The 21,612-nt window shown below is 38.4% G+C and overlaps 1 protein-coding gene across 2 annotated transcripts in view; it reads right to left on the reverse strand.

Annotated features, from left to right (window-relative positions):
• Window positions 1-1,040: 1,040 nt before the first annotated feature.
• The window catches only part of LOC119595151 (probable nuclear transport factor 2), a 22,187-nt gene continuing 1,615 nt past the window's right edge, over window positions 1,041-21,612 (reverse strand). The window contains exons 2-5 of one of the 2 annotated variants that reach the window (XR_005230686.1): window positions 19,595-19,666; window positions 18,251-18,349; window positions 15,442-15,630; window positions 1,041-2,322 (exon numbers count right to left, since the gene is read on the reverse strand). Coding sequence is in view for 1 of the 2 variants with exons in the window: in XM_037944323.1 (XP_037800251.1) it covers window positions 2,212-2,322; window positions 18,251-18,349; window positions 19,595-19,666 (282 nt within the window). In the remaining variant the exon portion in view is untranslated. The remainder of the gene's footprint in view (window positions 2,323-15,441; window positions 15,631-18,250; window positions 18,350-19,594; window positions 19,667-21,612) is intronic. The other variant, XM_037944323.1, reaches the window with a different exon arrangement.

Consider the following 21,612-nt stretch of genomic DNA (forward strand, 5'->3'; position numbering starts at 1 on the left):
AAGGGTAGAGAGGGGGAGCTGATATAGTATAAAGCATATATAGTATAAGGTAAGGGTTGTCAGAAGGGAGTGGGAAGCATTACGAGAAAGTACCGTGGTGAAAACGGCAAAAAGGAGTTTAACATTTAGGATAAGTGGACAGAACAAGGGGATAAAGAAAAAGGAGAAAAAAAGACCATATAAAAATTAGTTGAGGAAAAAGCCTGATGCTGGGGTTATCCCCCTACATTGGGCCTCAGTCCCCATCTCCTAAGCTCCCCCCCCCCAATGACAACAAAGAGCAAGGGATTGGGGGGGAGGGGGGTAAAGGCATATATGGTCAGGGAGGTCAGTTCCTTTCTGCCCCGACTTTCACCCCAGCATGTAGCCAGTATTCTCTCACAGTTGAGTTAACTGCATGGGGTTAACTATGTACGAGGCCAAGACCTTGAGATTGCTATGCCACCTCTAAAACGGACCTAGCATATTCAAAGTCCCTTGTCACTATTACAATGCAAGCTAATATCCAATTATCTTGCCAGTGTTTGAGATTATTAAAAAAGATAATAATTTTTTTTTTACAAGTAAATAAATAAAATGAATATAATTAATAAATAAAATAAAAAATTAAATTATTAAATAAATGTTTATATTACAAAAGCTATCACATACCTGTTAAGGCCATTCCACACAAATGGGCATGATCAGTGGACACACAGCCAGGCATAAACAACTAATCTGTTTTCTTGCCTGTGCCTTCAACTTTATAGCTGCCCACTGAGGTGTCCACTAATACACCCACTTGTATGGACAGGTCTTTAGTTATATTATGACCTGGTGTCCCTGCATTATATTGATAACCAGTCGGATGTACGGTACTATTGTTCCATTACCTAACGTATGATACAGAGGGATTCTGGTGCTCTATCTCTGCATTAATAAATGTTAACTCCATCTCTTTCCCACGTTTAAATCATTAAAGACATGACAATTCTTGCATCCTTCCTTATATGCAATTGTGGGTTCATCTGGGTTCCTATTATATAATTAAAACTGCAATCTGTAAGAATATCTTTAATCAAACACATGTTGATCTTTTTGCAAAAATCTGACCAGAGAAAGAGAAGAAAGAAAAAGAAAAAAAGGCCTTATTTCCCTTTGGTTTACTGGCCAGACCTCGAGGAAATAAAGTCATGTAAAAGTCCAGTTCATCAAATTTGGTTAAGCTCTTCACAGTTCATTCCTCCTTTAAGACTATATTCTAATACAGAAGTAAGTTGAGCTATCAAAGAAGAATAACTTGCACTTACACATGTATGTTCTCTGGCAAAATCACCTATCACCGTGAACCTTATCACATCAGTTGTCAAGACTTACATTCATGTAAATACTTAGTATATCATTAAAGAAACGAATAGGAAAAAAACAAAAGGACCCACGACAATAACCTTTTTTTTTTTTTTTTTTTTTATGTTTTTTTGGGGGGCAAGACAGTGCAGCAGCAAGACTGAATATCAGCTGTTCTTCCACTATGGTTGCAACACCATCCTTGCTATAACAATCATCATGAGGAACTTCAACATAGGTAAAAAGCACGGATGTTCGCAGTGTAAAATGGGGGTAATGAAAAAAAAAAATGCTATCAAAACATTTGCTGTTTCATGAATCGCTTCTGCACCTTACAACAAAGCAATGAGTAATCCCAATAAGGGACACTATTTAAGCGTAAACTTCACATGGGGCTTAAACACTCACAATATGTGATTTCCTGACATCAAAAATTCTTAGCATGCCATATGCATTTTGTTTTTTTGCTTTTTAATGAACATTTTTTTTTTTTAATCAAGAAAGTTACAGCAGCTTTGATTACAATGAATCCTTTTAAACTTAAGAATATTGCATTTCCAACATCTAATAATAGCTGAAAGAGGTCCAGTACAAAGGAACTTCATTTACTTTCTAACCAAACCAATTACATTCAAAAATTAAAGGAATACGACATTTTCTTTCCATGATAACTGCCTGGGAAGCAACCCTCTAAAAACTAAAAAATAATCATCATTTCATTCAAAAAACATGAAGAAACACATCCCTGACAATGTCATAAAATGCAAATAACTGCAAGTAGCACATTAAAATTTTTACCAACAGACTATGGCTGACAAGGCTTTTTGGGGAGACTTGTCAGAGATTGGACAGTGGCTGACAATATTATTATTATTATATGATGGCTTATTGATTGTGGATGACCAGGCGGAAAGAATCGTGCTGGATGAAGAAAGAGTCGTTCATGGGCTTGAGAACGAACGTTTGCGAGAATCCATGCACTGGGTCTTCATCCATCTGTAAAAAGAATGTAAGACATAAGTGGAAAGTAGTCAAATAGTGCTATTCTGTAGTTCTGGGTAAACATAAAACCAATGTAGTTTACATTTTATATATAGATAGATAGATAGATAGATAGATGGATGTTGATATATATACATTTATAAAATTCATGTATTTATGTCTGTATGCATTTTATTTTGCAATCATGACCCTATCTGTCCGAGAAAACCCTTTAGCCAGGATTCCATTAGTTGGACCCAGCCCTGGTCCTGGATCAACCTTCAGCCACTTAGCCTCTTGGCTTGGTTACATTACAGTCACACTCCTCTTGACTTGGCATGTTTAGGCTGGCTTTAAAATGTTTATAATTACATATTGGTTATTGGTTAAAACAAATCAATGTGCTAGACTTCAAAAGGTCATAAAGCACTACGGTAAAGTACATGGTGAAAAGGGTAAAAAGAGTTTACATTTAGAACAAAATGTGTTAGATGTCAAAGGTTATAGAATGCTACACATAGTGAAAAGGGTGAAGTGGGGGAGCAAATGGATTAAGGTGGGGAACTTGAGGAGAAGGAAGATGCATATTGGGAATTACTTTGAATGTAGTGAGAACAGGAGTAGAGACAGGATTGTGGATGAGAGAGAGAGCAGCATTCTCTTGGGTCATGTTTAGGAAATTTTGAATGTCCTTTGGGGTTTCTGAAGGGGAGTTAGGTGGAGATATCTGAGAAACAAAGAATTTCCTATGAGGAGGAGATGATGAGACAGATGTCCAGTGGGTGTGGGAGAGGATGTGGTAGGAGATGACAGGGTGGAATGTTTAGAATGCCAGGTGTGACAGGTGAAGTGAGGAAGAGGAGGGGAAGGCACCAGAGATGTGGTAGAGACTGGAGTATCTGGATTTATACTGAAAAAGAATGTGACTAGGAGGGAAAGGGAGTAGAGGTATGATGGTTAGGGGTAGAAGGGAAGAGATATTGACACAAAAGAGCAAAACCTCATTTGGATTTATGAACTGCTACCTCAGACTCAAAGCTTGAATCTCCAATAAAATATATAATGAGAGTCACCACAATTGGCACATGTGTATGCTTGTGCACAGTAATCTGAATGGTTATGACCAGGTTGGGCACACAGAGGGCAGTAGGCTGAGAAGTGATAGTGCTTCAATCAATAACGGTATGCTCATGTTTGAGCAGCCGTGGACCTCTCCACCATCCTTCGCCACTAAACTCGATCTTACGCTTTTCTTTCCACTTATACCATCGACAGCCCGCAAATATCTTTGATATTGTCGCTCAGTCTTGTCTTCGGTTTGCCTCTTCCTCTGTTTCCTATCACCATCCCTGTCAGCAAGTTTTTCTCAATACTTTTACTTCTCATTACATGACCAATAAACTTTAATTTCCTCTTGTTCAAGATGTCCAACAGTCGGTCTTTACAATTTATCTTTCTCAGCACTTCATCATTCGTCTTCTTCTCTGTCCAGCTAATACGCAGTACTCGTCTGTAACACCACATTTCAAAATGGTTAATGGTTAATGGTTAAAAGCAAGAGAAATGTGCTAGACATCTAAGGTCATGTAGCACTATAGTTAATGTTTGGGAAGGGTGGTTGAGTTAGTGATTAGTTGTCTAAGCTGGGCAAAGGAATTGGTGAGTGAAAGGGTTAGGGTCGGGTGTGGTAAGGAGTTAGATTAGATGAAGGATATGTATGCATTTGAGGAAAGAGAATAGGTTGTTGAAGCAGAAAGTGTGGGATTCTGAAAGGATGTCTGATAGGTTGGGAGGTCGGTGAAGGGAGGATAGATGGGGGAAAGCAGAGGTACGGGTTGTTTCAAAACGTGGGCACGATAATAGGATGTGAGGGATTGAAAGGGGAACATTACAGAAGGAACATAAGGGTGGATCAGATTGTGACATCAGATAGGAGTGTGTTAGACGGGTGTGGCCAATGCGTAAGCGGGCGAGAGCAGTCTCCCAACGTCTGTTCCGATGAAATGGAGTTGACCAGGAGGAGATTGATAGTTTTACAGAATGTAATTTATTAGTGCGGAGGCTTGACCAAAAAGATTGCCATCGTTTATACAAGAAGGTCTTAAAGTGTGGGTAATAATCCGTGGCTGGGATATGTGAGAAGCGTGGTTGGTATGATGTGGACATAGAGGCGTGGCGTGCTAGTGTATCTGCCTGTTCATTGCCGGGGATTCCAACATGGCTGGGCACCCAGCAAAATTTGATTGTTTTATGGCGTGTGGACAGGTAGAACAACCAGTTCTGGATCTTACAAACAAGTGGGTTGTGGTGTGTATTGACTTTATGAGAGTTAATGAGTTACGGGAGTCAGTAAAAATTGTAAAAGAGGAAGAGGAAAGTGAGTATATGTGTTTTAGAGCAAAAAGGAGTGCATACAATTCTGTAGTAAGGACACTGGATTCAGGAGGAAGGGAGTATTTGAAAGTACGAGTTGGGAAGATTACTGCAAAACCAGCACCGGAGGTGGATTTGGAGCCATCAGTATATACATGAATACTAGAGGAATGAGTGGAGACATGGTCAAGGAAATGTGTGAGAAGGACAGTAGGAGGGATATTTGATTTTGGTGGGTCGGGGAAAACAGAAGAGCAAATATGGGGGTGAGGTATGAGCCATGGAGGGACGGAATGGACAGAGAATGTGAGAGGAGGGTATCCATGCGTGTTGAGAAAGGAGTAGGTAATCGTGGAGATGAAGCTAAGGTAAGAAGTAGGGGTTGTGGGATATTTAGTTTAGTGAGGGAAAATTGGTGGAATCGAACATAGCATCGGAGAGAGAGAAGGGCACGACGTCGAGATAGAGATGGTATGCCTGATTCAGTGTACAGGCTCTCAACTGGGGAGGAGCGAAAGGCGCCTAGTGCTAAGCGAAGACCACAGTGATGGATTGTATCAAGATGGGCAAGGAGAGAAGTTGAGGCAGAGGAGTAGATATGGCATCCATAATCAAGAGTGGAGAGGATCAAAGTAACATGAAGATGAAGGAGAGTTTTGCGATCTGAGCCCCATGATATATGGGAGAGAGTTTTTAAGATTCGAAGACGGCGGAGAGCTTTTTCTTTAATGTGTAGAATATGGTCTCGCCAGGACAGTTTGGAGTCAAAAATGACACCTAGGAATTTGCCAGAGGAACGGCATTGGAGTGGAGTGCCATATAAGAAGAGTGGGGGTAGAGGACCTGCACGTGAGCGAGAGAAAAGAATGGAGAAAGATTTAGAGGTAGAAAAGCGGAAGCCGTGGTTTGTGGCCCAGGAAGATACTGATGAGATTGCAGATTGAAGAAATTGGTAGAGATTTGGTATGGATGTGCCAGAGGCATAGATGGTTAAATCATCAACATATAGTGATGACCGGGCTCCTGGTGGTAAAACTGAGACAATATCATTAACAGCAAGAAGGAATAAAGTGGTACTGAGCACACTGCCTTGTGGGACACCTTCGATTTGGGGAAAGAAAGATGATGTGGCAGAGGCGATTTTAACCTGGAAAGTGCGTTGGGAGAGGAAGGACTTTATGAAGACACCCATGTTTCCACGTATGCCTAGAGAGGACAATTGTTGGAGGATATGGTACCGCCATGTCGTATCATATGCTTTTTCTAGATCAAAAAAAATAGCTAGTACGGATTCATGGCGTGCAAATGCAGATGTAATATATGTCTCAAAATGAGCAAGGGGGTCAGCTGTGCTTCTGGCACGGCGAAAACCGAATTGGGAAGGAGAGAGAAGATTGTGAGATTCAAGATACCACATTAAGCGGAAGTTCACCATTCGCTCTAATAGTTTGCACAAGCAGCTAGTTAGTGCGATGGGGCGATAGTCTTGAGGAAGGGTACCCGATTTATTGGGTTTCAGGAAGGGAAGGATAAGAGCTTCTCGCCAATTAGAAGGGAAATTTCCTGATGTCCAAATGTGGTTGTAAATTTTTAAGAGGAAGGATAAGGAGGAAGATGGGAGTTGCCGGAGCATACGGTAGTGAATACCGTCAGGGCCTTCATGAGTGTTACGGCACGATTGTAGGGCAGCAATGAGTTCAGAGGAAGAAAATGGGGCATTATAGGACTCATCAGAGGATGGGGTGAAGATAATGGGGGTACGTTCTCTGGTGGTCTTAATAGAAGAGAAGTGTGAAGATAGGTGAGAACCACTACTGACCTGGCTGAAATAATCACCCAGTTCATTAGCAACTTGGAGGGGATCAGAAATGAGGGTATTTCGAATATGGAGGACAGGGGCAGGATGGGGGGGATGTTTGCCTGATAGTTTATGGATTCGGCGCCAAACATTTGAGATAGATGTAGAGGATGTAATTGATGAAACATAATTTCGCCAGCTATTTATTTTACTATTCCGGATTGTACGACGGAGATTGGCAGATGCTCTTTTAAAGGAGATAAGGGCTGATAGTTGATTTGGAGTACCTCTCTTGTAGCGGTAACTGTTCCAGGCTGCACGTTTTAAGCGAAGTGCTTTAGTGCAATCAGAGTTCCACCATGGAACACATTTGGAGGTATATGGTCTTGAGGTTCGAGGGATAGCTGTATGTGCAGCTCTTAAGACTGTATTTGTGAAATACTGTATCATTTCTGAAATGGAAGTGAGGGAGGATGGAGGGGTATGAATAGCAGAGAGTGAAGTGAAAGTATGCCAGTCAGCTCTATCAAAACACCAGCGTGGGGAGTTAGGGAGTGGTACGTATGAAGTAGGAGAAAGGAGAACTGGAAAGTGGTCACTATAGGGAAAGTGGTCTAAGACTGACCAGTGGAAATCTAAATGAAGAGAAGGGGAGCATAGAGCGAGGTCAATGCATGAAAAAGATTGCGTGCGTGTATCAAAGTGTGTGGGGCGATCTGAATTTAGTATAGTAAGGTCAGCTGTGGAGAGGAAGCGCTCTAGAGATCGGCCTCGGGAGTTTGTGATAGAATCACCCCATAGAGTGTGGCGGCAGTTAAAGTCACCAACTATGAGGAAAGGTGGTTGAAGTTGGGAAATTAGATTTTCAAAAGCAACAAAGTCAATGGGGTGGGATGGGGAGAAGTAGACTGATATCACTGTGATCCAACGATGAAGGAAGATACGGATAACTGTGCAAGGGACATTGGTTTGAAAGGGAGGTGTGACATAAGGTGTTTTCTGATTGATAAGTATGGATGAGACATAAAGGGAATGTGGGGATGAGACAAAATGATAATTGGGGATTGGTATTGGAGGATGTGTTAGAAAGGTCTCTTGAAGGCATACAATAGATGGACTATAAGAGGAAAGGATATGACGAAGGTCAGGTCTGTGGGAGCGGAAACCGCGAATATTCCAATGAAGGATAGTTATACTTTACTGATTTTGAGGGGGGAAGCAGCTAGAGGGTGGGAAAAGGACTGAGAGGTCTGAGATGGGAGAGGTGTGGGAGTTGGTGTTCTACTAGGAGGGGTATTAGGAGATGGAGGGTCTGAGGAAGGGGATACTTGTGACATAAGGGATTCACGTGTGTATCCAGGAGGGAGTGGAAGGGATAGAGGGGATGGTGGGAGGGATAATGTGGGCGGGGTTGGGGTTGGGGTCGGGGGGGATGGTTGTGTTGGGAGGGGGTAGGAGGATTGGGTGTAGGGGGGATATCGTTAGGAGGAGGATGGATATCAGCAGTTACTTGGAGTGTGGAAGGAGCAGGAGTTGTAAGATTTGGAGGTTGAGTGTCAGTTTTCATTAGGTAATCTTGAATATTTTCAATGGTTTCTTCTAAGGAGTTGGTTTGGGAGTTTTGGGGGATATAGGATTTCTTGTGAGGGGGGGAAGAGAGGACTGGTGTCTCAAGCAAAGGAGTAAAGGAAGGTGGAGGTGATTGTGTGGTAGGGGAAGAGGGGGTGGAACGTTTGTTCTGTCTGTTACGGGTAGTGCGAGGAGGGAGAGGGGAAGGTGTTGGGGTTGTGGTGGTGATTGAAATATCTGTAGTAGAGATTGGAGTGTCTGGATTTAGGATGGCAAAAGAGTTTGACTGGGGAAGGTAGGAGGTAGAAGAGGGGGGTTTAGATGTAGGGGGGGTGGGTTTAGGAGAATTGGTAGAATGAGCAGTATTACTGGAGTAAGGAGTAAGAGAGAAACCACGTCGACGTGCTTCTTGTCTGGCTTCACGTAGTGTGAGTCCAAGTTTGAATCTGAGAGTTGCTACCTCAGACTCAAATTTGTAGGTGGGACAGCCCCTATAAAATACATTATGGGGGCCGCCACAGTTGGCACATGTGCGTGATTGTGCAGGGCAGTTAGATCGGGTATGGCCAGGTTGGGCACATAGTGGGCATCTGGCTGTGGAACGGCAATGTTTGGCTGGGTGTCCTAGACGCCAACAATTTTGGCACTGACGTGGAGGAGGTTGGTATGGACGAACAGGGAGGGATTCTCCTCCTATATAGACGTTAAAGGGAAGGTCATGTCTACGGAAGGTAATTTTGGCTATGTTAGTGGGTTTCTTTCGATTACCTCTGGGGGGAATGGAGTAGCATTGTACTGACGTTGCATCATAGTCTGTGAGACAGGCAAGTAGGTCTTCTCCACAATCTGACCAATCTTTGTCATAGATTGGGCAATTTGCTGGGGAGATTGAAACTGTTGCCGGTGCAAGTATTGAGGGTTGGATGGGGTTCTGCAAGGATGGGGTTACCATATATGTCTGTTAGTTTTGTTAATGCTATAGCTTGGTTTTCGGATGTTACTGTGACAAGACGGGAGCGGTCGGGTCGGCTACGGAAAGAGACTTTACCTACTTGTTTTTGGAGACATTGTTGGAAGAGAAGGGTGTTGTCAGAGTAGGGAGCTGTGGGAGGGATCACGAAAAATCGGTCCCATTTGGCTGCGCTGAAGAGGGTATTCAATATTGTTGTAGTGATAGGGGTAGTCGAAGGGCGGGTGCGTGACGATGGAGTAGTGTTGAGGGAGATAGTGTTATGGGGAGGTGGGCAATAAGGCTGTAGGGTATTAATAAGGGAGGATGGGGTGGTTGATGTTGGAGGTTGTGGGGGTAGAGGTGATGAAGTTGAGCGTGCTGGGAGAGTGGAAATGTTCCTTAAGGATTGGTTGTTGGCTACTGTACTAGTAGGCATTGATGAGGGGGTAGTTGTTGCAGTGTTCGGAGCCGTGGTCAAAGGAGAGCCTGGGGTCAGGGGATCGGATGAGTTTACATCTTTGGGGCTATTTGATAAAGGGGCAAGCCTCATTGCCCCTAATAGTGGAGATAAATTTTCATTATTGGCCATGGTAAGCCTGGATTATGTTGGGGATAAAAACAGTCCACCCCTCAGGGTCCCCTTGAGGGGTAAGGGCTAGATAACAATCAGGGGAATACCGTGCCCATGGCTCCCTCAGGCCGTTCAGGACTGGCACAAAGTCAGCCTTTCATCCTTTCAGCACGGCTCTCACACCTTAGGAGGTGGATAGTAGAAGGGTTTGGTGAAGGGACAGAAACGAAAGGTGGGAAGGAAAATAAAGACCATGCAAAATTAGTTGAGTCGAGGGCTGAGTCCCAAGGTTGGGGAGTTCCCATCATTGGGTCCCAGTCTCCGCCTCCTAAGCCCCCCCACGACAACAACGGGCAAGGGATTGGGGGGGCCACATTTCAAAACTATTGATCTTTTTCTTGTCTATCTACTTCAACACCCAACACTCAGAACCATATGATGCAATTGAGAAAACTAATGAGTTCAATAACCTCAGCTTTGTCCGTAAGGTAATGCTTCGGTCTTTCCAGATGTTATTGAGAGCAATTGTGGCGCTTTTGGCAATGGTAATTCTTCTTTTTATCTCCGGTGAATCATCATATGTATTAGTTAAAACAGTTCCAAGATAAGTGAACTCTTTCACATTTTCCACAATCATTCCATTGATTGTAACATGTTCATCATTGTTCATTGCCGGTTATCTTTGAATCTTCATGATCTTAGTTTTCTTGGCATTAAGAAACAAGCCAGCCTTTTCGCTTGCTTCTCTAACTTTATCTAGTAGTTGTTGTAGTTCAGTGATACTGCTGGCAATCAAAACTATATCATCGGCGTACCTCAGATTTGATATTTTGTATCCTCCAACATCCACAGTTCCTTCAAAATTCTCTAGAGCACCTCTCATAATTGTTTCAGAATATATATTAAAGAGGTGCGGAGACAGAATGCAACCCTGTCGTACTCCTTGTTTGACTTCGAACCATTCTGTTAACCCATAAGTGGTTCTTACAGCTGCTTGTTGTTGGTCATACAAGGCTTTTATTAATTGGATGATGTGTTTTGGAAACTTCATATCGTACATGTTATTCCAGAGGATATCGTGATCAACAGTATCAAAAGCTTTCACATAATCGATGAAACACAGGTATAGGTCTTTTTGATGTTCTCTGTTTTTCTCTATGATCAATTTTAAATTTAGAATCTGCTTAGTAGGGGCCAAAATGCCAATATTTCTGCCTTTGATGGGGAAGGGGCCAATATGGCCAGACAGGGCAGGACACTCCATCAATATAAACTTCAAGGGGGAGGTCATGTCTACAGAAGTTACCTTGGCAATATTGGTGTAGAACTTACGGTGGCAATCAGCCAGGGGGATGGAAACAGTTCTGGTACAAGTATTAACCCATTGCCAACGGGTGGCATGTACGCACATGCCATGGCATGGCGGGACCATCTGCCATAGAGTATGCATGGACATGCCATGAGTTTTTTTTTGTTACAATCACGGCAAAAGATTATTTTTTTACCAGTGAAAGTGTGATTAAGTCGGTTTTAACACTTTCTCATTTTTACCATGCAACAAACAAAAAAAAATGCAACAAACCGACAATTTCAACTCCATGATGCCGCACACTGCTTATTTTATTTGGACTATAGACCGAATAATGATCAACTATGGAGTCTATATAACAACAAAAATACCCTTCAGTCTCGATTTATCAGGAAGTTTGGCAAGTAGAGACTGTAAAAACTAATGAAAATTGAAAATACAACATATCTTCGTAATATTACGAAGAAACGGCATAGGATGCTGGTATTTGGCATGAGTGGTCGCGCATGCTAGGGCGACGATATAAGCCCCTGGCAACGAGGCCCCGGCCTCTATGAATGCTACCCGTCAATTATGGGTTAAGTGAATAGTGAGACTGAGCACTGAATTGGTTTGCTTGCAAGATCAGTCAGGGTATATAATGCATTAACTTGGGACTCAGACATAACTATTACAAGAATAATTGGAATGGCTGCAGAAAGAAATTTGGCACACTTATTTTGGGGGACATTGCTGAAAGAGAAGGGTACTGCCAGAGTAAGGGGCTGTTCAAGGGAATCACAAAAAATTGATTCCACTTGGCTGGGCTAAAAAGGGTCCTCAAAAGGTTAGTAGAGGTGGTAGTTGAGGGATGAAGACAAAGGAAGAGGGATGGAGAGGAAGATCTTGGGAGAGAGGAAGGGGTGTATTCTGAAGATTGAGTAATGACTTCGGTGGATGATTCAAGAATGGATAGAATTGATGGCAAGCATTGAGGAGGGGGTAGTAATAGCAGTGGATGGAGCCGTAACCAGAGAGGCAGAGAAGTCAAATTTAGATAGGCTAACTGATAAAGGGGAAATCCTTAATACCCTTAATAAGGGTACAAAACCTTCATTACTGGCCACGGTGAGCCTGAAATATGCGGGGAAGAGAAAAGGTCTACTCCTCAGGGTCCTGACGAGGGGTAAGGTGATTACCTAAGGGAATGCCATACCCATGGTTCCCTGAGGCCATTCACTCAAAGCCAGCCTTTCATGCCTTTAACCCTTTCTTTCACGTGTACAAGCTTCATAACATGCTGTTTGGTCTGCAGGTATGGCTGTACACGCAGCAATGCGCCAGAGCATGTGGAGCAGGACATTCCACGGACTCCCCCACCCGATGTCTGGCCGTTGCCAGAAAGCACCAGAGATTATTACACTCAGAGATTTCTGTTACCCATCAGCATGGGGTTAACACAGTTCTTACATCTAATGACCTGGACAGACGAAGGAATTGAAGATAAGGAAAGGGAAAGTGGACAAAACCATGCAAAATTAGCTGGGCTGAGGCCTAGGGTAGGAGTGATCTTCAACACTGGGCCTCAGTCCCCGTTTCCTCTGCCCTCCCCCCCCCCCTACGGTAACAAAGGTAATTGGATTGGGGGTTGAGTGGTTGAAACGGGTGAGTTAGGATCGTCATGCATTCCAGGTCTGATACGACACTTTCAAAAAAGAATGAATGGTAGTCTCCTTACTTCTGGCTTCTTTTGATTTCGTAAAAATCAAATTCACACCAATTTCACATATAGTTTCTTATTTGTTTGCTGACCTATGTCAATAAACTTTCAGAACCCCAAAGACAGAGTGAAATGTGATTAATGATCCACACTGAGTCAGTGCCAGTGCCAGTGAAATAGCGAATAACGGGAATCCCCAGCAGTTCAAAATTTGTCAAGACAAAGTAGTAATGATGTTTCAAACTTTACATCTCAAAGAATAGTGATATTTAACCTGTAAACAGCAACTGAATCCTCTTTCCTTGATGGTCATTGATGTGTTTATAAAAGTTCATATAAAAACAAGTGGTAGATCGACTTTTTCCCAAAAAAATTATTCATGCCTAGCATGACTTGTGGAACAGGTTGTACTACAGAAAATTAAATATTACAAAAAAAAAAATATATATATATTACACAAATCTAAAACTACATGGGTTTCAACAAAAATCACTAAGGCACTCCCCTTCAAATTAAAGAGGCTGTTATGCTGTGGAATTTCATTAAGAAGTGCACTGCACATCAATGGATGTAGCATGCTACAAATTAAACCTACAAAATATGTGGCCTAATACTCAAAACACAGGCCAATGTAGCTCTTCCTTTTTTGTAAGAAGTACACAAAAAATAGTGACATAAATTGGTGGAAATAAACAAGAACTTTCAAGGAAAAAAATAACTAAAATGATGGTTCAATCACAAATACAAGCTTCATAAAACATGAAACCCTCACTCTCACAATGCTCAATTTCCCAGTGCATGAAAAGTGCAAAATCTACGCCAGGCAAACACGTTCAATGTAATTCCAACAATGGACAAGTTAAAGTAGAACAATAATATCTCTCTAAAACCATTATCAAATATGCAACAGTTTACTTAATATTCCAAACCAGTATATGAGAACCTACTGGAATGTCATAAAAAAGGATGATGATTCATTAATATAGCCCTGCCTCTATAACAACCTATCTGCATATATGCAAGCTATTACCAGATAGCAAGTAAATAGACTATATATGATATAAAACACCTGCAGCTGTTTCATTTCATCTTTGTACAGATTCCAAAAAAAAACTATCAGTGCTGTAGGATACGAAAATGGACATGAATGCACATTGAATTCTTTCATACTGCCAAGAAGCCCGGAAGGGATTGTTTATTCCTGCTACATACAACTTATGTCCATATCATATTAAAACTACGAACCGAAAACAAAAAATAAAGAGTAGTCACTTGCCCTCCAATTATGAAAGTTTTGGTTGGCAATTTTGTGGAATGTTGATGAAGACTGAAAGTTGCCTAATAATCAATAAAAGTCAATTCTAAAATCTTTAAAGAAAGTATATTCACTATAATTTATCTTGAAATTTCATGAAATAAAGACTAAAATGTTTAATTCTAACTATTATCAGACCTTGAAATACATCCGAACACTCACAGCTTTCATTGTATGTGAAATTTTATACATTACGAGGCTACACTTGAAATTTCTGTAATACCATGGAGTAGAGAGCAAAGGGATGTGTTTGAAGAATGAAAGAAAGAAATAAAGCATGTATGTCTAACATGCCATTTTTCACATTTTTCAGCACTTCTTTTTACCAGTTATCTTACAGAATATTGAATTAAACTATCCAATTTCAAATCAAAAAAACTGGGTAGAAATTGATGTTATATAAAAGCAAACAGAACTATCCAATGAATAGCTTTGTGTGGCCACTAAAAATACTAAACTCTCAGGGTTGGATATTGCAAAACAACTTTAAATCATCTAGTTGCATGCTAAAGATTAGTTGCAGACTGCAATAAGCATAGAATGGATATGCTGCTTTATTATCATTTAACCCCTACGATCCGGATGACATGACTATTTCATCATAGTCATGTCATCCGGATTTTTGGCTAGAGGGTTAAGTGATGAGAACTTAAGGGTATAAAAAGTTTAAAGAATTCATGTATGTATGTATGTATGTATGTATGTATGTATGTATGTATGTATGTATGTATGTATGTATGTATGTATGTATGTATAGATGTATAGATGTATGTATAGATGTATGTATAGATGTATGTATAGATGTATGTATGTATGTATAGATGTATGTATAGATGTATGTATATATGTATGCATGTATGTATATATGTATGCATGTATGTATGCATGTATGTATATATGTATGCATGTATGTATATATGTATGTATATATGTATGTATATGTGTATATATGTATATATATATTTTTTAATACATATATACATATATATATATATAATAAATATATACGTATACACACATATATACACATATATACATATACACACATATATACACATATACACATGTACACATGCCTGTACATGTACATATACATATCTATGTAAGTATTGTATATTAGTAAAATTATTTGTAAATTTTCCTCATTGTAAACTTGTACTTTTACACAGAGTAAATAAGGATTTGGTACAAGTCCCTTTAATGTAAAAGAAACTTGGAAGACACTCAAGGGCAGCTATGGCAAGGGTGACAAACATAATGCAACAAGCAAAGAAGAATTAGTGCACACATTATCCTGAAAATCTCTAAATCTCCGCTATCTAGTAGTAAACTGTTTCCGCAATTACTACGTTGCTCTTTCAAAACAAAACAATATACTAATAAAAGAAAAACAAGCCAAACATCAAACAGTCAATGACAAACCATAAAAAAAAATATATAAATATAATAAAACAACAATAATAATAATAAAAAAAATAAATAAATAAATAAATAAAAAATCTCAATCAGCATGCCACACCAGCTCTGAGCGACACACATGTGCCTTACAAGAGAGAGATGCAGCAGAGGAGTGACTATGGCGCATTTGCCTCATCCTTGCCTGGCACCTCGCACCAATGTTCATATGGCAATGTGATGAAGGGCCAGGCGAAAGAAGTCATGCTGGACGAAGAAACTGTCGCCAAGGGGCTTGAGCACAAACGTCTGATTGAACCCGTGAGGAGGGTCGTCGTCCATCTGGCGAATCGTGAGTCCGCAAGTGCCAACCACGAGTGCCAGCCACCGCAAGTGGAAAGATTCAAGGGGGAAAAACAAATGAGTTGCGAGGAGGGTAAATGTCCGTTTGTGATGCTGAAGATACAGGGGACTTCCAATCACAAAGTCCCTTTGTCTTACTAAATTTGATTTTCTTATTACTTTTATTATTTGTATTACTGGGAGAGCAAGAATAGATGTTAGTCTACTGATGAATACTGAATACTCATGAATTATTTGCCCTGAAATCTGGCTGTTACTAGATCGCCAAAATCTTTTTTTACAAAAAGATAGAAACCACAACATATGACATACATGCACATGCACAATCATAGTAATTATCAATCTTTACATATATCACTCACGAAAAATACACTTGAAAAATAGACAGAAAATCAATTACTTATGGAGAACATTTAGACTTTAATCACATTTACTAATTAACAAAACTTGGGAGGTTTTTGAAAAATACAAATAATCACTATTTATTACTTTTCTAGATTTCAGTTACCTGAACTTATATTAATTATTGAATATGCCACAAGCTCTCACACTGAACCTAAAATCTCTTTCTTTTTTTTCTTTTTTCTTTTTTCTTTTAAAGAAAACGTTTTGACTTCAGCCGAAATAGAACAATGTGATCTTTTAGGTATCTATAGTATCATAACTTTCCAAATGACTAAAATTCAACTATAATTAGTCCATGCCAATGCTGAGCCAGATTTTAACAAAAGTCACTCTATCACGTATCCAAATAATGATTTATCTACTTTCATGTATTGAAGTGAACTGAAACGCAAGACATAATGCTTTCCTTACAATACAATTATGCAGACAAGCATTAACGGCTGATCAGCTCACATTCAATGAGTCAATTATTTGCATTTATTCATGTTAGTTTTCCAAGAAAAAAATAATAATCCTGAAAAATTGTTCTCAGGATCTAATTTCTTGCTACAAATACGCATTTCAATCTTTGATCCTTGAAGTCTTCGTGAAAGGGATTATCACTTGGAGTTAGGATTCAGACAACAAGTATGGCTTAGTAGCTTAACTGTAAATCTGTCTCGTGAAATAACATCACATTTCTAATTCTAATCATCTACTTTGTATAAACTATGTACTATATATTCTATCTATTTATTCAAATATTTGTCTGAAAAGGAAACCAAGGACATATCATAATAGCATGCAACCATTTGTTCTAAAATGACAAACTGTTAAGAAGTTAATGCATAAATTAGTCTGAATGTCAATAAGAACTGAAGTATTTTGTTAATTCAACTACAGGCAGTAATACCTAAAGAAACAGTGCAGCTAAATCATGAAGCCAATTTTCAATATTTTTTGCGTAATTTACAAAGGAAAAATATTACTAATCAACTCGCATATCATAATAATTTTGGAACAACAATGCAAATCAAATCAATAGGAATCTGAGTATACAAGACAACCAAAACTATTCCGTAAATTATTCAAATAAGCCTTTATGTTGCTGGTATCAATCCTCCACTAGGGCTGTGAAGTTTTTATGCAACATCATCTATGTAATTTGTTTTTTATCATTCAGATATAGTTGTCTTTATAAACTTATTCAACATTTTGAGATTGAGTTTTTGATTTCAATTCTAACGCAGATCTTGTGCACAGCATCTTTAGTAACTATATAGAGACATCCTTAATGCAAGTCAGCCAAATTTGGAAATGATGGCCCTAATCCTTCTGACAAAAAACACTAACAGGGACATCAATTAACACATGGAAGGATTATGCAATTAAAAGACCACTGTTATCAACCTCCTATCCAATTGGGATATTGGATAGGACTCAAAAATGTCATAATAAATTTTCAATTACCAAATACCAACAGAGGCACTGATTTGCATCATCTTACTATGAATCTGACAAGCACATGATCTATAAAATCTAATTGCATTTGAGGTGAGGCTTCTATTTTTCATAAAACAAAACTCAAGGAAAATCTATGTGGCTTAAGTATAGTAGTACGGCACTGAATGCAACAGTAAAAAAAAAAAATCATAAGCTAAAGTTTAATTAACAAACAACAAAAAATACGTTTGACAATACAGGCTTTATGACAAAAAACAATTACCATAATAAAACAGTAGAATATAGAAATCTACAACACTGAACACTTAAAATCTGCCACATCCCCATCCCATAGTAAGTGAACACATCATTTAGGTCGGTGTGCTAAGTAAACACAAAGTCCACTACAAAGCAAAAGAGATTTTCTAAGCGAGTATTACTGAGGCCCAAGCCTAATCTTCCAAAACATGTATTAGACACATCTCAGGTACACTCTACATAATGCATGTTACAAAATTAAGAAACCTCAATGTTATAAAGAAAATCTTGTATTGCCATCTATAAATACACATGCAGCACACTCATTACATTTATTATTTCACATAATTATAGTATGTAAGTATGTGGAAGCCTGCAGTTGCCTGCACATATAAGCTAACACACACGAGTGCCCCAGTATGCACCGACTTGCACATGCTTGTATGCGTGTATGCATGTATTTGTATGTGTTCAAGTGTGCATATATATTTTTTTACACATCTATGCCTCTCACCTTTAGCTGCCCTAGAATGTTAACCATAACGCCTCCATCAAAGGTTGGTTGACAGTCCACTGTGGTGATTGCTCTCGCAATTTTGTTGAAGCTCAAACCCTGAAACAAATGTGAACGCTGAATAAAAAAGCATAAGGTATTACATCAAACTTTGCTCACCAGAATAATTGGATGGGATGATAAATGTGTGTGTGTGTGTGTGTGTGTGTGTGTGTGTGTGTGTGTGTGTGTGTGTGTGGTGTGTGGTGTGTGTGTGTGTGGTGTGTGTGTGTGTGTGTGTGTGTGTGTGTGTGTGTGGTGTGTGTGTGTGTGTGTGTGTGTGTGTGTGGTGTGTGTGTGTGGTGTGTGTGTGCGTGTGTGTGTGTGGTGGTGTGTGTGTGTGTGTGTGTGTGTAGGTTGTGTGGTGTAGGTGTAGGTGTGTTGAGGTGTGTGTGTAGGTGTGTGTAGGTGTGTGTGTGTGTGTGTGTGTGTGTGTGTGTGTGTGTGCGTGTGCGTGTGCGTGTGTGTGTGTGTGTGCGTGTGCGTGTGTGTGCGCGTGTGTGTTTTTGATGAACATTTATAATATTTTTATGTATTCATTTTTTTTACTCTATAATGTAACAAACTAATCAATTCAAAGGTTTTCTTACATTTTGCTTCCTTGTAATTTCAGTAATCATTATATAAACACTTATATTTATCTAAATTCCAAAACTTTAACTTGTAATCCTATAATGGTAATAACAATACTAATAACAATAATAATCACACTTATAAGAATAATAAGAACAAGAGTGACACTAAATAACAAGATTATATTACTACTATCACCACGATAATTTAAATAATAATCATTATCATAATAATAATGAACTAGCAACTATATTAATATTACTATAAAAAAAAAAAAAAAAAAAAAAAAAAATAATAATAATAATAATAATAATAATAATAATAAATAATAATAATAATAATGACAATAATGATAACAATAATAATAAAATGAGGAGGAAATAATATTAATAACATCTAATATCAATAATAATAATAGCAGGAACTAATAATGATAAATAATATCAATAATATCAATGTCAATAACAATAACAATAAAATAATAGTAATAGTAATAGTAACAGTATTAGTAATAATAACAATAACAATAACAATAATAATAAAAATAATAAATAATAATAATAATAATAATAATAATAATAATAATAATAACAATAACAACAACAATAATAACAATAATAAAACAATAACAATAATAACAACAATAAAAACAATAACAATAATAACAACAATAATAACAATAACAACAGACAAAAATGAAAGACACTAATACGAGAAACGGAGACGACTAACCTTAATCTTCTCTATAATCTGAGCAGCACCTTGTACTTGTACTCCTTCAAAGGACATTAACGATAACTCTGCCTGAAATGAGAAAATTAAAGACACGATAAATAAAGAGTAATAATAACAATGAGATGATAATAAAAGCAACATGCAAAAGGGTAACATTCTGAATTTTATTTACTACTAAATTAATAAACTAGATTCGTAAAAGCCGTATTTTTACTTACAAAGATATATCACATGAAATCAATGCATTAATGGGTATGCTTTTCTCACATGACACAAGAGAGTGAAATAAAAATAATAACAGTAATCGTTTATAAAACAAACTCGGACCCGAGATAACTTGTAAATATTAACAATAATCTGATCGTTGCAATTGTGCGTCACTTGCAGACCTGCCAGGAAATTTACAGTCAAATAAGGAGCTCGTCTAAATGCAATCCAGCCGGAAAAAGATGTAGGATTTGTCTTTGCGATTCTTAGAACATACACCTTTTCACAAAATTAAGCGACTTTTTCCATTTTCAGTATATGACAACTGCAACATAAAATGAAAATGTGTCTGAACTTAATGGGTGTGACAATTTTATATGCATGGGACCCCTGATCTACCTGGTAATTCAATTTTATAGCAATCGTGTGTGAATCCCACGTCACCCAAAATATACCTAATGCTCCCTCTTCTTTAAACATAAGGATTGGAAACATTTCAAAGTCTCAATGTACCCATTTAAAGGCCTAGACAATCCTGATTCCAAATATTCATAAATTTCTTGATGAACTGTACTCTGTATATTAATATGAACATATTTTTTTTAATTAAGCAAATATCAATTGCACATCAATGCAATGGTATTTCTTTAGTTTCATACGGCCACATCCAATCTTGCAGTTATCATTCCTTCTTCCAATTATCCACACTGTAATATGCATGAGTCTCGTTATTTTCCATCACAATGGAAAATAATGGTAATGTTTATGCAGTGACCATACCCTGCAGACTAAGTCCCTATTACTCCAGCCATTCCAAGGAAATCTACAAACAATGCTGTAAGAACCGCATACCTTCCTAACCCGGGGGCTTTGACACCAAAATTCCCATCTGACTGCCATATTTCCCGATTGGGGGCTATGCTCTGGACTTGGTTTCTACACGGCAATTTTCCGGTCTTATTTTCTTCGTTTTTTATATTATTCTTTGCCTACACAGATTATTTCTTGTATAAGTAAATGTAGCTTTCCTCTTTGATTATTATAGTGCCATTACCTTTTCTTGTAAATCTATACCAAAGTACTATACTAATTATAATCATATTATAATCATAATTATATTAATTTGCAAAGGTACTTCCACTGATGAAAAGGGTATTATTTTCGATCATTCTGTCCATTACAGACAAATTATATTACATGGCTGTGGCAAACTAAAATTACACCAATGTACATGCTTTACTGTAAAACTTTCATATATTCCTTAGACTATAAATGATTAGCCTTCGCTATGATGCTTTATATGCTTCATTACTTTAGGTTAGGTTATTCAGATCTTCGAGTTAGTCTTTTCGGTTAAACTTTATGGTATGAACAGACTAGGCTAGGGTAAATTGCAGATGATATTCTTTTAAACGACAAAAATTACAATCGTCGATACAAAAAATAATCTGCAGATATGAACGGCAGCAGCACAAATGAATGAAAAAATCACGGAAAGCACCGGTCACAGCCGAAGTCGAACTTAGTTTCAGCTCTATCTTGCTGCGTCGTTATGACAATTTAGACTTGATTAAATTTTGTGACGTGGAGCTCAGGGACGAAGTCTCTGGTGAATACGTCTAAAATTGTAAAGAATTACAGTTTTTTTTTCTAAAATTAAACAACTTGTACAAGTCTCTAGTAATTCTTTACCTTAATATTACAAATAAATTCTTCCTATTACAATAAATTAACTTTCTGAAAAATAATAACTACAAATATTTCCTTTATACTTCGTTCAATATCAAAGACAGATTCGCATGGTAATC

Source organism: Penaeus monodon, chromosome 35 (genome assembly GCF_015228065.2).
Source record: "Penaeus monodon isolate SGIC_2016 chromosome 35, NSTDA_Pmon_1, whole genome shotgun sequence".
NCBI classification, from domain to species: domain Eukaryota; kingdom Metazoa; phylum Arthropoda; class Malacostraca; order Decapoda; family Penaeidae; genus Penaeus; species Penaeus monodon.